Below are 16,245 nucleotides of genomic sequence, written 5' to 3' on the forward strand. Positions count from 1 at the left end.
TCTATTAACATCACAACACACAGACCATTTAGATAACCCATGTTGTTGGGCTGCACATTGAATGGCGATTATAAAATCAACTGATGAAGGTTGGGTCTGAAAATATTCTAACTCGAGGACCTGGAGATTGCGCGACGAGTGTCCTATTGAGATTTGCATTAAGCATCATATTCATTAAATGAGTGTCGTGTTTCATCAGCGATAGACATTGAACATCTATACGATCTTAATGGGCTGGTTGACCAGGTGGCAAACCGACTGAATTGACTCACGGAGTTCGATATATGGGAGCCTTGGAGGCTTAGTAGGTATAATCGGAATTCCCAGCTCAAATAGTATGGGAGTGGTCCTCAAACTTGGAAAATCATGACAGTCACGTGCACACAATGGGTATATCTTGAATCTAGCGAGAAGTAACTGTGTCATGGACATGTTCATTATAAGCCTTGTCCAATACAGTCAGAATGTTTATTGAGGATGGTGGGTTTCAAGAAGAAGATCTGCCCCCTATCAGTATATGACAGCGCCTATGCAATTGGAGACGCGTTCACACTTTTTGAACCAAATTCCATGTCCTAGGCTAAGGCGGTGAGACGGTAAATGGAAGGATTGTGCTCGTACAGATTCAAGAGCCTAAATGTTCACACATGTATTCACTTAGTTTCTAGTGTCATAAATCGCTGCTTGACAGCCACTTACGGTAGCGGGCTCTCCTAATCAATGGTTAAGCAGGGATGATTAGTTAAATTCAATTTAATTAATTAATTGTATTAGACACTAGCTCAAATCTAGTTGAGAGTGAACCTAAAGAGTCACACACAGATCATCGAGGAAGAAAAGAGAAATAATTGAGAATTAATTCCGAAAAATATAAATAATTGAATCATTTACATGTAGTATGATTCATTAGATAGATCGCTCAAGATTAATTGAATTAATTTAATTGAGCTTAGCTTAATTAATAAATTAAATTTAATAATTAGAGATATTTAGGCTTATGTCCTTAATTGGATTAAAATAATTTAGATTTAATTTAGTTTGGATTTAATAAAATTCATTTGACCTTGTGCTTATTTTAATTTATTTAAAATAAAATCCGGTCCACTAAATTAAGCCCCATTGAGTAAAGAGTTGACTTTCAAGAAATAATGGAAGAGTTGGACTCCTCTACTCTTGGAAGCTAGAGTTGACCGAGTTGCACTTTTGGAAAGTGCAACTCAGCAATATATGATGTCCCTTTTATATGGTATAATTCGATCATACCATGTTATAAAAGTGCAAGGAGGCATGGTTGCCCCCCCCCCCCCCATCTCTCTTTAATATTCCTCTAATTCTCTAACTCTCTTTGATCTAGTATCAAGTGAGAGTTATAGAGAATTGTGATAAATAAAATACATTAATTCATAGTGTGATTTTTTTCTATCACCTTCATCCAAATTGATTTTGATTTTCTTTGGTAAGGAGATCAAAATCGTTCTCCTCTCGGTATGGTGTGAATCATCTCTAGAAGACTTCTTCTTTAGAGTCTAAAGTCAACATATCGGATATGCTTTGCCGATTGAAATTTAAACGTAAGAGGTAATTATCATTTACATAATGCATCTCTTTCGTTCTTTTATCTATAGTCTAGCATGTATGGGTTTTTTATTTTAATTTAAATCCCCATACCATATAGAACATCCAGGAACCACCAAGGGCACAACTCTTGGTTTGATCAAATTTATTATTATTCTCACTCATTTCTTTTAATGTTTTATTCACACTCCACCGCCCATTTCCCAGCTGATCCACGAATTTGTAATATAGAGTTTGGGACGATATACAATTTTGGCTATGGCTGAACCCTTGGCACCCTATGAGCGTACTGCTAAGCCAGCTGCAGGTTCCGAGGGGGCCATGCATAAAAGGTCTTCCGATAGATTCGAAGCTAGGGGCAGTGTGATAAGCCACTCAACATGAAGCAATTAACCTAGAGATTAATGTGATTGTTACTCATTTCCCTAAAATATTTCTAGGATCGAATTTGGTCCTCTGGAAGTTAATAGGGAGTTTACCACTGACACATAGCTTATTTGCGTCGGTAGCACCTGTAGTTCCTTGGCAATCACTATTCCCTAGTGCCTTCAGTGGGCAACAGTTAGATGGCGAGGCGAGCACCCAATCGTCACAACATACAAGCATCTCTTGGCTAGTTTGGTGTATCATGCATGGCGGGTAAGAAACAACAGACGGTTTAGCGGAGTGCACAGGGAGGCCTCAATGGTTGCAACTTTGGCCTCAAACCAGATGGAAAATAGAATAACAGGAGACTAGAGCAGAGATGGTGTGGCAATATAGGAATGACAATGAGTTTGAGTTGCATCGACACTGATTGGGATGAATTTTGAAGTCTTAAATGGGTCCTGGGGCAGGTTCGTATTTTAGTGGTTCGAACCCATACCTGCCCCAAACCCACCCCAATTAAACTTTTTTCATTTTTTTGTATATTTTAGTTTACTTATATAAAATATATTTGTACATGTATAAAAAGTATGTTTATTTATTTATACTTACATATAGTACATAAATTTATTTTATTTTCTTAATAGTTCAATGCAGTAAAATATGCACAAATAAATTTACAAAAAAAAAACATTAACCTTTTAATAATATTATTATCTCATATTTATGGATTTATGATAGTATTATTTTTTGAAAAATATATTTCAATTTTTCAAACATATTAAAATAATCTAGTATGTCCAACCAAGTTCCCAAGTCCATAGTGGGTTCAAATTCAAGATTTTCTTGATAGAGCAAATCTCAAATTTTTGACAAACCCATCATAAACCTACCGTTGCCATCGCTATAACTATATATACTCTATATAGAATTTGGAAACTACCATGAATTGGTGGATAACTGTCAAGTATTTACTCAGAAATTTGAGATGGGAAACAGAGAAGAAATGAGGAAGAAAGATTGCAGAGGAACTTCATAAGAATTTCATTAAAAAACTTCAAAATGTCAATCTCTAGTACATAAAGAACCAACGGATTCTTGCATTTAATGAAATTACAATTCTCAAAACAACTTCCTAGAATTGTAAGAGCACTGCTTGCGCCTCAAACTCTGATTCTTTCCTTTTGAAGAAACCTGAGCTTCAGCTGCTCAGGGCTTGCCACCCACGCCTGTACCAATAGTTGCCACGTGTTCTTCTTTCGTCCCTTCAGCAGTCTTCAAAACGACGTCGCTCTCGATCCCAATCCCCAATTTGTTAGCTTGCCCTAAGTTCCTGGAAACGGCGTCATCCTTGTCTTCAATCCCTAATCCCTCTTCTGATTTGTGCCCACCTTTGATCGAACGGTTCTGGTTAGGCCTCCCCATCCAACGATCATTTAGTGAAAGCGTGTTTCAAGTCAAAATCGTGACATTCCCTCCTTTTTTCTCCCTTGTCCCCAAGGATCAAACTCTGGATAACGAGCTGCCATGGAATAGTAGTCCTGCCAGGTTGCTTGTTCAGGGGAAGAGTGAGACCAGTGGATGAGAACTTGTGGCACCCCAACATTATTCCTGGGAATGAGCTTTCTTGCCAGTATAGCTAGGGGGTAAATCTTATAGACTTCATCCTCTAAGTCTGGTAAATTCACAGAGGGAATATACTTAGAGCCTATTTTTTTCTTCAAAAGAGAAACATGAAAAGCGGATGAATCTTGGATTTAGGTGGCAGAGCAAGCCTGTAAGCAACCTTTCCGACCTTCTCAATCACTGGATAAGGCCCAAAGTACCTCACAGATAGCTTCAGGTTCTTCCTTAAAGCTACTGAAGCTTTCTTGTAGGGCTGTAGCTTGAGAAAAACTTCATCACCAACATTGAATTCCCTCTTTATTCTTTTCTTATTCGCATATACTTTCATCCTTTGTTGAGCTTGTTGGAGATTCTCCTTCAATAACTGAAGAACCTTGACTCTGTTCTTCATCAATTCTGCAACATCTGTATGGTGACTCTGCAAATAGGGACCTATAGATAGCTGGTTAGGAGGGTAGCCATATAAGGCTTCAAATGGAGTAGCCCTTAATCCAGAATGAAAATTGGTATTAAACCAAAATTCAGCAAGGGATATCCACTGTAACCATCTTTTTGGATGCTGATGACACATGTATCTAAGGTAGGTTTTCAGGCACTAATTTACTCTCTTTGTCTGCCATCAGTTTGGGGATGATAAGCTGTTGACATGTCTAAAGAGAACGCAGTTAAGCTAAACAACTCTTTCCAGAAATGACTGGTGAAAATTTTATCCTTATCAGTTACAATACTGACAGGCAAACCATGCAATTGGTAAATGTGATAAGAAAAAATCCTTGAAATGCTCACTGCTGTATAAGGGTGCTCAAGGGAAATGAAGTGAGAGTATTTGGTTAATCTGTCAACTATAACCAAGATAACCTCCTTACCATCTGACTTAGGCAAACCTTCTATAAAATCCATAGAAATGCAAGCCCAAGCTTGCTCAGGTATTGATAAAGGCTGCAATAATCTAGGATATGCCTTGTTTTCACTTTTTGCCTGTTGACAAACCTTACATTCCTTGACCCAAGTGTTAACCTCCTCCTTAACATTTGGCCCAAAAAATAACAGCTTTAACCTCTGCAATGTACTTGTGATCCCAGAATGCCCTCCTAATGCAGAATCATGCATTATTTGGATGATCTTTTTCCTCAATTCTCCATGGCTACCAACACATATTTTACGTCCCTTTCTGAGGACCCTAGAGTGATAATCATATTCAGGATGTGATTGAGCATCTAATACCTTGGCTTGGATGATAAGCTGAAACAATGTATCTTCCTCATAACTCAATTGTAGTTCTTGCATCCATAGGGGTAGTTGTGTAGAAATGGCACAATTTTCTGCTTTCACTGTATCATATTCCACTCTTGAGAGGGCATCAGCTGCCCATTCTGATTTCCCTTCTTGTATTGCACCTCATAGCTTAGCCCTAGCAATTTGGTCACCCACTTTTGTTGGAGGACTGAATCCACTCTTTGATCAAGTATATGCTTGAGGCTCTTTTGGTCAGTCCTAATGATGAAGTGATGACCCTGAAGATAGTGTTTCCATTTGGTGACAGCCAATAGTAGAGCCAAAAATTCCTTCTCATATGTGGAGAGGCCAAGATTCTTGGGTTCTAGTGCCTTACTTAGGTATGCTATTGGCCTTCCCTCTTGCATGAGTACTGCACCAATCCCTCTTCCACTAGCATCTGTCTCCACTACAAAGGGTTTAGTAAAATCAAGGGAGTGCTAACATAGGAGAGTAGACATTACCTCCTTCAGGTGTTTGAATGCTTCTTCAGCCTCATCATTCCATTAAATGTATTCTTCTTCAAAAGTGATGTCAAAGGCTTGCTTAGGAGACCATACTCCTTAATGAATTTTCTGTAGTATCCAGTCAAGCCTAAGAAACCCCTCAAGGCCTTGAGGGAAGTGGGAACAGGCCATTCTCTTATGAACTGCACCTTTTGTGGATCAGTAGCAACCCCCTTTTCTGAAATAATATGTCCCAGATATTCTATCTGCAATTGTGCAAAGGTACACTTGCTTTTCTTGGCATAAAGCTTGTATACCCTCAAAAGTTCTAAAACCTTCCTCAAATGTAACAAGTGATCATTCCAGCTTTTACTGTAAATCAAGATGTCATCAAAGAAAACCAATACAAACTTTCTGAGAAATGGCTCAAATACCTGATTCATTAATTCTTGAAATGTGGTTGGAGCATTGCATAGCCCAAAAGGCATGACTAGGAACTCATAATGCCCACTATGAATGATGAAACTGGTTTTAGAGATGTTCTCTTGTCTCATTCTGATTTAGAAATATCCAGACCTCAGGTCTATCTTGCTGAAGTATACTGCCCATGCAACTTATCCAGCACTTCATCTATCACAGGTATGGAGAATTTGTGCTTGATGGTAAGCTTATTGAGATATCTATAGTCAACACATAACCTCCAGCCCCATCCTTTTTCTTAACAAGCAAGACAGGAGAAGCAAAGGAACTCTGACTTGCCCTGATAATCCCACTCTTCAGCATATCTTGTACAATAGTTTCAATTTCTGTTTTCTGACCATAAGCAATCTGTATGGTAGCTGCTTCCTTGGAATAGCATTAGGCATGAGATCAATCTTATGCTCTATAGGTCTCTCAGGTGGAAGGGATTGAGGCTCTTGAAATACATCTTCAAACCTCTGGAGCAACCCCATAATCAGTGGGTTTTCCACCTTCTGACCAATATTGTTGTGAGTGGAAAAGAGCTTATGCACTAAACTGTAGGTCCTCCTTCCCAGCAATTCACTTAAGGGACCTGCACTTGAAACCTTAGGTTCAGTCTTTCTTGTCATTGCTTTGAGAATAATTTCTCTTCCCTTGTGAGTCACAGTAATTGTTCCTTCATCATAATCTAGCTTGACAGGATTATGGAATTTTAGCCAGTCACACCCCAATACAAAGTCACATCCCCCCAGTTAGAGTGTTCTAATAGGGTATGAGAATTGAGATTCTTGCATTTCCCGTTGGAGCATAGGGCATAGCTTTTGGCTTATTAACTTGTAACCATCAACCATACTCACCTTCATTGGTGTGACCTCTTCAATCTTCAGGTTCAATGCTTTCACCACCTTCTCATCTATGAAACTATGTGTACTCCCACTGTCAATAAGTATGTGGATCTCCTTTCCATTCACTTGGCCCCTGATTCTTAATGTTCCATTGCCTATTCTTTCACACATAGCATGTATTGACATAGTAACATCCTCCTCTTCCACTCCTTCAGTTTGTTCCTCCAACTATCCAGTGTCTTCCTCATAAGCCTTGACCTCCTCTTCATTCATTAAAACATAAGAATACCTCACCTTGCACTTATGCCCAGGTACAAAAACCTCATCACAGTTATAGCACATGTTCCTTTCCCTTCTGGCTCTCATTTCATCTTCTGTAAGCAGCCTTCTAGGTTGGCTATTTTTATTTCTTGCTTTGAAGGCAGGATTGTAAGAGGGCTTGTAAGCAGGGGTCTTACTTACAGGCCTGTAAGCATTCTTTAGAGGATTGCTTTTCAAAGATTGTTGTGTCTTTCTGATGATAGCATCCACTATTGATTCTTGTTTTCTTGCAAGCATAATAGCTTGATTGAGGGTCACAGGTTTCAGTGTAGCTACATACCCTTTGATTTCTTCCTTCAATCCACTGATAAATTTCATCAGAAAAACTCCTCACCTAAGTGCTTGTTAAAAATCAACATTTGGGCTTCTAACTCTTCAAACTACTCTAGATAAGCATTTACAGTTGTTTCTTGGTGGAGTTTGTTAAATTCTGTTACCACTCTCTCATAATCCACATCCTCAAACCGTTCCATGACATTCACAATGAGCTCTTGCCATGTGGACACCCCCCTTTTCTCCACATAACCCTAGTACCACAATTTTGCTCTACCTTGCATATGAATTGAGGCTAAGGCTGTTTTATGACCTTCATGGATGGGTATCATCTGAAAATAACAAGTGCATCTTCTAATCCAAGCCCTGGCATCTTCTCCATTGAAGAGTGGAAACTCCATTTTGTGGATAGAGCTATACCCCGTCTCATTCCAGTTGGTGTTTTCCCCACCTGCAGTTTGTTGTGGAGCTACTCTTGAGGATGACCCTTTGTCCATGGTTGCAATCAGTCCTTCCCCAAGTACAGACTTGTTTCTGTTGTAGTTCTGTAGCTGGATAACTACACTCTTAAGTTGTTGCACAGTGACAAGTGTGTGCTCAATATTCATTACAGTGGAGTGTAATCCCTCATGTGCCTCTGTTAGATGTTCTAGACGAGCATTAGTTTGTTCCTCAGCCACTTGTCTTTTTGCTCTTTCATCTACCAACATGATATCAGTTTTTTTCTGTGCTTCTTGCAGTTTCTTTAATCTAGTACCATCTGCCATTTTTAGTCCAAGGATCAAATGGCTCTGAGGCCAAATTGTCAAGAATTTACTCAAAAATTTGAGATGGGAAACAGAGAAGAAATGAGGAAGAAAGGATGCAGAGAAACTTCATAAGAATTTCATTAAAAAACTTCAAAATGTCAATCTCTAGTACATAAAGAACCAATGGATTCTTGCATTTAATGAAATTATAATTCTCAAAACAACTTCCTAGAATTGTAAGAGCACTGCTTGCGCCTCAAAAATCTAATTCTTTCCTCTTGAAGAAACCTGAGCTACAGCTACTCAGGGCTTGCCACCCACGCCTATACCAACAACTACCACGTGTTCTTCTTTCGGCCCTTCAACAGTCTTCAAAACGACGTCACTCTCAATCCCAATCCCCAATTTGTTAGCTTGCCCTAAGTTTCTAGAAATGGCGTCGTCCTTGTCTTCAATCCCTAATCCCTCTTCTAATTTGTGCACGCCTTTGATCTAACGGTTCTAGTTAGGCCTCCCCATCCAACGGTCATTTAGTGAAAGCGTGTTTCCAATCAAAATCGTGACATTATGTTGTAGCACCTCTTTTTTTTTAAATGAAATTTACCTTTTACCTAAAATGAAAATACAGTTCTTACTATCAAGAACCCTCAAATTAATCTCTTAAACTGTATGTTCACGTCTGATTTAAGACTGCTATAGTATGACGAATAAATACAACTAATACAGCAACTAAGATAACATTTTTACAAATTCCAGGCAAACAAAACAAGGGAAAGCAAGCAATAGCTCCATGCATCAAGGCATTCAAAGACAAGCAAAGATCTTCCACATCAAAATTCTCAACCCCATCACTTGGCCTACAATAAATACTCTCAGAGCTACTTTAAGATGATCTTCACCTCGTTCCATGGCCTCAACTACAGACCTCTTGTAGGTAACACCCAACTATTTACAGCTTTTCTAGAATCCCGATGGTTTACCAAGGCGGGAAAATTTGTCGCGATTTCAGCAAAAGAACATGGATCCGGCAACGTCCTTGTGGAGCCTAGGCAGCTCAGGGACAGGGACGTTTCCTGCTGCTGTCATGCTTTTCTGACCAGATGATGTTTCACAGGAATCTTCAAACTTCAAAAACTGGCCCATCTGTTGGGCTGCAAGATGTGCGTAAGACACCGGTGCAACTGCAATGGAAAACAGTGCAATGGCTTAATCATCTTCGCTAAATGAACTTTAGCATAGTTACAGTGATTTTACATCATAGATATAGCTAGGCATCAATTAGTAATGTAAAACATGACCGCAAAGGGTGTGAGTAAAATTTTTCCGACACTTAGGTTTTTCTTAAATATGCCTGAATTCCAGAGACGTATGTAATTTTATTCCTGGAATTCATACGAGTAGGAGCAGTTAAATGGAAACTAAGGTTTTAGCAAGGAAGTTGGAAGTACCAATGGAGATAGCAGTAGTACTCCTCTGGTACCTGGAGAAGAACAAAAATGATGTTACGTAGCTAATAATATGGCTTCGGTTTGAGAGGAGAAAACCTTAACGCCTAAAATCTTACACATATGAAAGTGAATGGATCAGATTCTGCAGATCATCTGGGGAGAAACCAATCTCATCAAGCAAGACATGATAATGAGCAGGTCGAGAAGTTCCCTATCATTTTGCATGCACATCACCAAAAAGCATCGATACGACTGATTTGATACATAATAAAGGGGAAAAGAGGGGCAGTAACTTACCATCATCCCCGCATGAGAACACATATAGAAATCATAATTTCTAGGATGAACAATTTTTGAATCGACAACAGTACCTGCAGGCAAGAGAGACAACACATTTATCCTTATTGTTGGTAGCATAAGTGTGTATAGTGTGCATCAACGGAAAGAAACAGACCGGACGGGACATTTTCAGCAGCTGAAGCTTGGAATAGCTTGGTATGGTGATTCTTCTGCGCCACTATCAGGGTGAATTTTGGAATGTCAGTCTCACCAAGATGCTGATAAGCCTGCAAGAGATTAGCAAATTTCCTCATATACTTGCTGCAAATATATGATATGATGTGAGTGTTTCCAAATTGAAACCAAAAACTCAAGAAATCCGGAAGGAAATAAAACAAAAAGTGTCATCAAAAGTTCAATATGCTCTCTGGGACAAGAAACAGAAAAGGTACCTTTATCATTTGATCAAGTTCAATGTTCATAACCTGAGGAAACTGTGATTCACTCACACCATCCCTGTGAGAAAGATTATACCTATTAAGTATCAACCTAAACAGAAAAAGCACTATGCATCCAAGTTACTGATTGTAAGCCCATCAAAGAGACCAAAAGCTTCATTGCTCCTATTTCAATCTACAGTAATATTTCATTCAAAAGGAACATGGTCAACCAGCTTTCTAGCAGCATATTTAATCATGTAACCGATTGCCAATGAACAAAGGTACGTTGTAAACAGAATCGCAACAAGAGACATGCAAGCATTTGAATTTATACTGGAAGAAACTAAAATGAAATGTCAGCGTGCATAGAGAAGAAAACAATCACACAAAAGCACACAGATTTCAGAACAATAACAAGTTTGAATGGAAAGTAAAATTGCAAGAAATGTTATCCAAAGCAAGCAGCATTCGATCTGTCATAAAGCAACTACCTGCTATCCAGTCAAATCCCACAAACCTTACTTTACAGGTTAAACGGTAACAATAATTGTTTGTATCAGTTTTTATTTTATATAAAAGAATAGCGGCAAAGCAAGAAAGCAGCTCCATTTATCACACAATCATTAGAAAACAATGAAATCCAAAAAAAAAAAGTACAAAAACCATAGATAACGCCAAAAGAAAGATAATGAATTACATATGTTTTAATAAAACAACTAGCACAGATGCATGGTGCGTTCATGCATCTGCACACCTTAGGCGCAGAAGTATATGAAGTGGTCAAATAGAAGTTTCACTGCCAGAATCTGCTGTAGCCTTACCTGAAAACAATAATCTGTGTTGGTTTTCGTCCATTGCTGGTTTCGTAGAAATCCACAAGCAGTTCCCTGAAGCATAATAGTAGAGGCATATCCTCAGCATATGCAGAAATATCATTTGTCTACTTAAGCCATAAAACAGGACTACAAATTTATAAATCATCCAGAGTGAAGCACCTCATAATACCATCGTCCTCCCCATTTGCTAGTGGCTTGAACAAAGACTCGATCATCTCGACCTTGGGCGATTGGGTTCGTACAGCTGCTCTGTATCTTGATATCAATGGCCAACTCCGGGACCCAACAACCTTACAACAGTAAGAATTTAATGTATCAAGCATAAAATAAAACATGTCTGAGAGTACTATGAAAAGTTCTATTGGCAGCAGAATTACAGCAGCAATGGATGGAATATCAGATCGACCAGGAGAACCATGTGAGACATCCATCCCCAGGATCATGGTTGGTTTATCTGTAATAAGTGGAATACGACGGGAATGCTCTATCGCTAGCAACGAGTTGATTCCCCCAAGCTATCAATGAAATAAGGAAAATAGTCAGAATAAGAGAGAGAGGTCACAGAAAATGACAAGCGAAAGCGAAATTCAATCTTGTGAGGCTTTCGCATTACCTTGGAATTGATTTTTAGCAGTACATTCGTCAGGTACTGATCATTAATTTTGGAAGGAGAAATGCACTGGGTGACAATACCAAGGTTACTCAGACATTTTTTCTTCCAGGGTCCTAAGTGTTAATACAAAGTTCATGAAATAATACGGTGAATGATTGGTCAGTAAAATACTCTGCAGTCTTGAAAAGGTGGAACAGAATTACTACCATAAATATCAGAATTTTTCCGTTCTGGCAAAACACAAAGCAGAAAGTCAGGTGGACCAGGTAGCTTGGCCATAATCTGTTCAAACATCTTTTCTACACGTATCACAGGGCTAGCTCTCCTACATTGGTGATCTTCCTCAATTATTGTATAAGGGCGTTCAATATGCTACATAAAACAAAACAAAAGATTTCTAATATGCTCTAGCTAGAAAAGAATAATAGAGAAAAAGAGAAGGTACAGCTTACAATGCCCTTGTTCCTCCCACAGTTGATGAGTTCACGTGAAAGATGACTAGTATCGCAACGTCCAGAGAAGTTAACAAGTGCCCAACGATCTATCCGGCTGGGGTTCAGAAGTTTCTTCAAAAGATCGAAATCAGAGCAATGAATTGATAAGTGCAAAAAATTGCCTCATCTACTTTAGGAAACAAAATCCGGAGATTAATCAAAGCAGTCCAGGAACTAAAATAGGATATTTCAATATCCTATCATTTCCTTTCCTTAAGTCATCTCAAGTGAATAGCATAAACGGAATACCTTGTTATTGAAGTTCCATCGGCCATTACGGGGTATACAATCCTCACTATTACCAACCTTCAACTGGAAGTGGAAGAGCATCAAAGTAATTGTTAGTATGCAATGCAACAAATATGTGTTAATCATTAAGGAACAATAACTACCTTTGGTGTGTCAAGGACCCGTCCATCTATTTGAGTAAGCTGTTTTTCTATTGATATACCACAAGCAACAAGGAGCGGATCTTCGTCGTACCGATAGTTTCTCACTGCCTTGAAGATTCAAAGAAGAAATGAAATCAGTATGCTTGCGAAGATGGTTATAAATATTGAACAACTTACATCAGTTATAACTCGAATTCTTTCCGGGGGCTTCTGCCTCGATTTTTCAACCAAGGATGCCCTCTGCGTTCCTGATAATGCTTTTGTGTATCTCTGGAGAGAGACAAGAGAACAGAGCTGGAATTCCAAAAGGAAAACAAAAAATTCAGTTTCTTGAATAAGAAGCTTTAGAGTTCATAAGACAACTAGAGATAAAAAAGTTTTGCACCTCCAGGGGCAGGTAATTTGGTCGTTTTGGTTTTCCAACATCAAGGCATGGCATGTATGCTGAATATTTAAGTTCTATATTACGGTGCTTGACAAAATAGTCATAAACTGTAATCTCCAAGGTCTCGCCTTCATCTTTGGCACCACTGCCGCTTTTGACTTTCAGCGAGAAACTGAAAATATAAATCAATGTCTTAAGTCTTCTGGACAGGAAGGAAGATAAAACTCAGCTAGATCAACTATATACTTACAATTGCTGATTGCAGGGTTTGTCACTCAAACCTATAATTTTGAACTCCATGTTACTATGCATGGCCTTAACCCTCAAATTCTTTAGCATTTTTTTGGCCTGCACTTCAATCTCAGTGTCACGAACAAGCAGACCAGAAAGCGGGGTAAGAAGAATGTGGCAACATGCAGCTGAAAATCATAACATACCTTTAGCCAGTCAATATAGCGAGTTTCCTTCACATTCTGGTTAGCAAGAAGGAAATCCAGAACGGGCCCAGGTTTTAAGATCATGGTCGTCGATACATCTGAGAAAAGAAATTTCATAGCATTATTTTCCAAGATGCACAACGTGAGACAGTGCAACTGGAGGAATGGAAGCAAGTAGATAGTACCCATGTTTAGAGATAAGCCACCATGAGTTGGACGGAAGCTGGAATGGAACCCTCTCACGCCTGTCACACCCCCTCCAACATCAGTGAACATTCTTGAGTCATCATTAAAGAATGATTGTCGAACCAAAAGGCATCCTCTGCTTCAAATGTTCACCTTTTATGTACAAGCTAAAAACTATAAAGATACAGTCTAAAACATAATTGTCGGTATATACCGTTTCGCTGCTTGTTGCCTCAATATGATGTCTAAAACCCTGAGAGCATCTTGAACTTTTTCTGTTTCAGCACCTTGAAGGGCAAGAGATATCGTCTTCAAGGGTATTTTAGCAGCATAACTGATCTCTACCTTGAATGTATTTGACTGTAGAGTACGCTTCGACCTTTTGCTTGAGTCGTTTGGGCTTCCACTATGAGAAGGGCTACCACTACTTCACAACAGAAGATTTTGGGTGTTATTTCACAAGCAGCTAGAACAAAAAAGAGAATAACATAAACAACATGAGTTTCAATCACAAAATTACCGCTTGCCAATAGATTCCTCAAGAACCACTGTGAATTCGAAGTTGTTATGCGGCAAGGGACCCACTGTATACAAATTCTTCTCACCATCATATGCAAATTTCTTCCCGGAAAGTTCAGACGAGTATGTTTGGTAAAGTTTATCAGTGACTTTCCTCCCAATTACCTTGCTGTCAACCATACTGTTATTCTCAGAACTTATAGAAACCTGCAATCAAATCTGATATTCTTATACCCATGCTGTATGCTATTAACTTGGACAGAAGAAGGGTACTGTATTTTACGCTGTATTGGTAAAAATATTCATCTGGATATCTGACAGAAACTCTGAAATGATTTACGAGCAAAGAGATGCGTTGGCCAGAAGTCCCAAATCCAGGCCGTGTAATTATAGACCTCTTAGGCAGGTCTAGTCGTTCTGCCTTCACATCGTGTAGTATAGTTGACGCTGGTGGGGCCAAAGATGGAGATTTATCCCTTTCCTTACCAGCTTTTTCCATTTATATTTCGAATGACTAGACCTAAGACAATTAAGGAGAATGATAATTGGAACCCTCATCTAGATAAATATAGAAATTAATATTAAAGAAACAGATTGACAGACACTAAATGTAGTCCAACTTCCAGTACTTTAATACAAACGGCTGTTCCTTAAATGACATTGTAGTAGTGCTGCATGTCCAGAAACAGAGGCTGTCACAGCAACCTGGGAGTAACTACATTTATAATGATAATGCAACAGAATAACCAAAATGTCCACTGAATTAGATAATAGAAAAAACCCGTTAAAAGACAACTTAGCTCTTAAACCAGCAAACAGAAAATCAGAAAAGAAAACATTAAGGAGAACGCTTGCAGCCCCTATTAACAGACCAAATTTAATCAACAGAAGAGTGAAAAGAAAGCGATGTCTATTCAGCCAGTCCACCAGAGAAAGGTAGACAGTTGGATTAGTTTAAATGGGTTCAACATCAAAAAAACAATTCAGAGGTGAAGCCCAAGCTGAATTCGACAAATTCTATGTCTTAATGCAAAAGGTTGACACAAGTTTGACTATGCACAGACTATATGTAAGTGGGCAAAAAAAATTTAACAAAATTTTTTAATGGATTACATCTAGCTACTCATATAATGCTCCTAATTGAGAAAGTCACATTAGATTCCTGACGAACAATCCCTAGATAGAGGTAATTTTGTTTGAGATGAAGCAAAACCAACTGACGAAAAGCCTAGAACCAAAAACACAATTGAAACAAGGCCAGGCATTTTTTAAAAAGGTACAAGAAGAAAACCAAGTACAGCTAACGCAGACGAAGAAATGAACAATGCACTAGTATGGCTCATAGTGAAAAAAACAGATATAGTATTTAGCTTAAACTATTAGACCCGACACAAAATTTCTTTGTTTCTTGCAGTTTAATTCAGTCAGGGGAAAGAAAAAAGAAGAGAATACTTCAGCGATCACCTAAAAAACACCAATGCTGAATCAGAACTACACATTAATCATATAAATGAACAATAGCTCAATTATATCCATGCTTGTTCACAAAAACCAATGACCCACAACCTAAAAACTTCACAGAGATAGCCAAATTCCCTCCAAACAAAAAAACAAGAAAAAAGAACCACAACATCGCAAGCACAAGCTAGAAAACTGGTTAAAAGCCCAAAAAAAATTCAACAGAAACAACTCTTGTCAGATGGATTCCAAATGACAGCGGCGTTGAAGCAAAAAGGGGAAGGGGCAAAAAGAAAAATAATAAAAGAAAAGCTACTCAACAATATAATAGACATCATTGCTAAACAACAGAAGTCAATGTAGCATCATATACTCCGATACTGACATGCGTCTATGCAGTGGTACAAAAGACAGTACAAATACGTATGTGTATACATATACTTCGATACATGCTTTCGTATATGTCATTAAAGATTAATTTTCTGGAGAAAAAGAAAGAAGCCCACCATGGAAGAAGATTGAAAAGGGAGAGAAAACGTCACCTGAACGATGATATTGGCTGAGAATCCGAGCGAATAGTTTTTGCCCAATAACGTAAAGAAACACACACACAAACACGCAGAGTGTGTGTAGAGAGTATATTGAGTGGTTTCTCTCTCTTCTCTATTGCTAGTGTACCTCTCGCAGTCTCAGTCTTCCGGGGGGGGGGGGGGGGGAATGGAATTGGAGGGAAAGGAGAATTCTCCTTTTGGGAATGTTCCGGTGCGGCGAGTCTGTATACTCATGGAATCGCTTTTTCCATCTGAGCTGTGCGTTCATC

At 38.7% G+C, this 16,245-nt stretch overlaps 1 protein-coding gene across 6 annotated transcripts; it reads right to left on the bottom strand.

Moving 5' to 3' along the window:
- Positions 1-8,566: 8,566 nt before the first annotated feature.
- AGO6 (Argonaute family protein) lies at positions 8,567-16,245 on the bottom strand. 6 transcript variants are annotated; one of them, XM_088876569.1, is made up of 24 exons: positions 15,968-16,245; positions 14,597-14,682; positions 14,251-14,487; positions 13,969-14,174; positions 13,663-13,875; positions 13,448-13,584; positions 13,263-13,360; positions 13,076-13,173; positions 12,826-12,997; positions 12,618-12,734; positions 12,441-12,548; positions 12,298-12,360; positions 12,007-12,120; positions 11,761-11,926; positions 11,555-11,667; positions 11,319-11,456; positions 11,101-11,231; positions 10,927-10,992; positions 10,118-10,181; positions 9,841-9,952; positions 9,684-9,757; positions 9,503-9,597; positions 9,387-9,418; positions 8,567-9,119 (listed from the first exon to the last, which is right to left on the bottom strand). In XM_088876569.1, the coding sequence occupies exons 3-24, from the start codon at positions 14,464-14,466 to the stop codon at positions 8,944-8,946; spliced, it is 2,709 nt and encodes a 902-aa protein (XP_088732695.1). In that variant the 5' UTR covers positions 14,467-14,487; positions 14,597-14,682; positions 15,968-16,245; the 3' UTR covers positions 8,567-8,943. The 6 variants fall into 6 exon arrangements, with proteins under 6 accessions (XP_088732695.1, XP_011100478.2, XP_088732697.1 ...); XM_011102176.3 differs by lacking the exon at positions 14,597-14,682; XM_088876571.1 differs by lacking the exon at positions 15,968-16,245 and having other exon boundaries at positions 13,663-13,872; positions 14,597-15,929.

This window comes from Sesamum indicum, linkage group LG12, assembly GCF_026168435.1.
Source record: "Sesamum indicum cultivar Baizhima isolate 11 linkage group LG12, ASM2616843v1, whole genome shotgun sequence".
NCBI classification, from domain to species: domain Eukaryota; kingdom Viridiplantae; phylum Streptophyta; class Magnoliopsida; order Lamiales; family Pedaliaceae; genus Sesamum; species Sesamum indicum.

What these genes read in the sequence shown, in the direction of transcription:
- AGO6 (XM_011102176.3), bottom strand. Translation starts at nt 14,466, where the DNA reads ATGGAAAAAGCTGGTAAGGAAAGGGATAAATCTCCATCTTTGGCCCCA. An exon ending in ACACAGATTATTGTTTTCAG is followed by an intron (nt 10,182 to 10,926) that starts GTAAGGCTACAG and finishes TCTTTCTCACAG; the next exon opens with GGATGGTGTGAGTGAATCAC. An exon ending in TGCTGAAAATGTCCCGTCCG is followed by an intron (nt 9,758 to 9,840) that starts GTCTGTTTCTTT and finishes TCTTGCCTGCAG; the next exon opens with GTACTGTTGTCGATTCAAAA.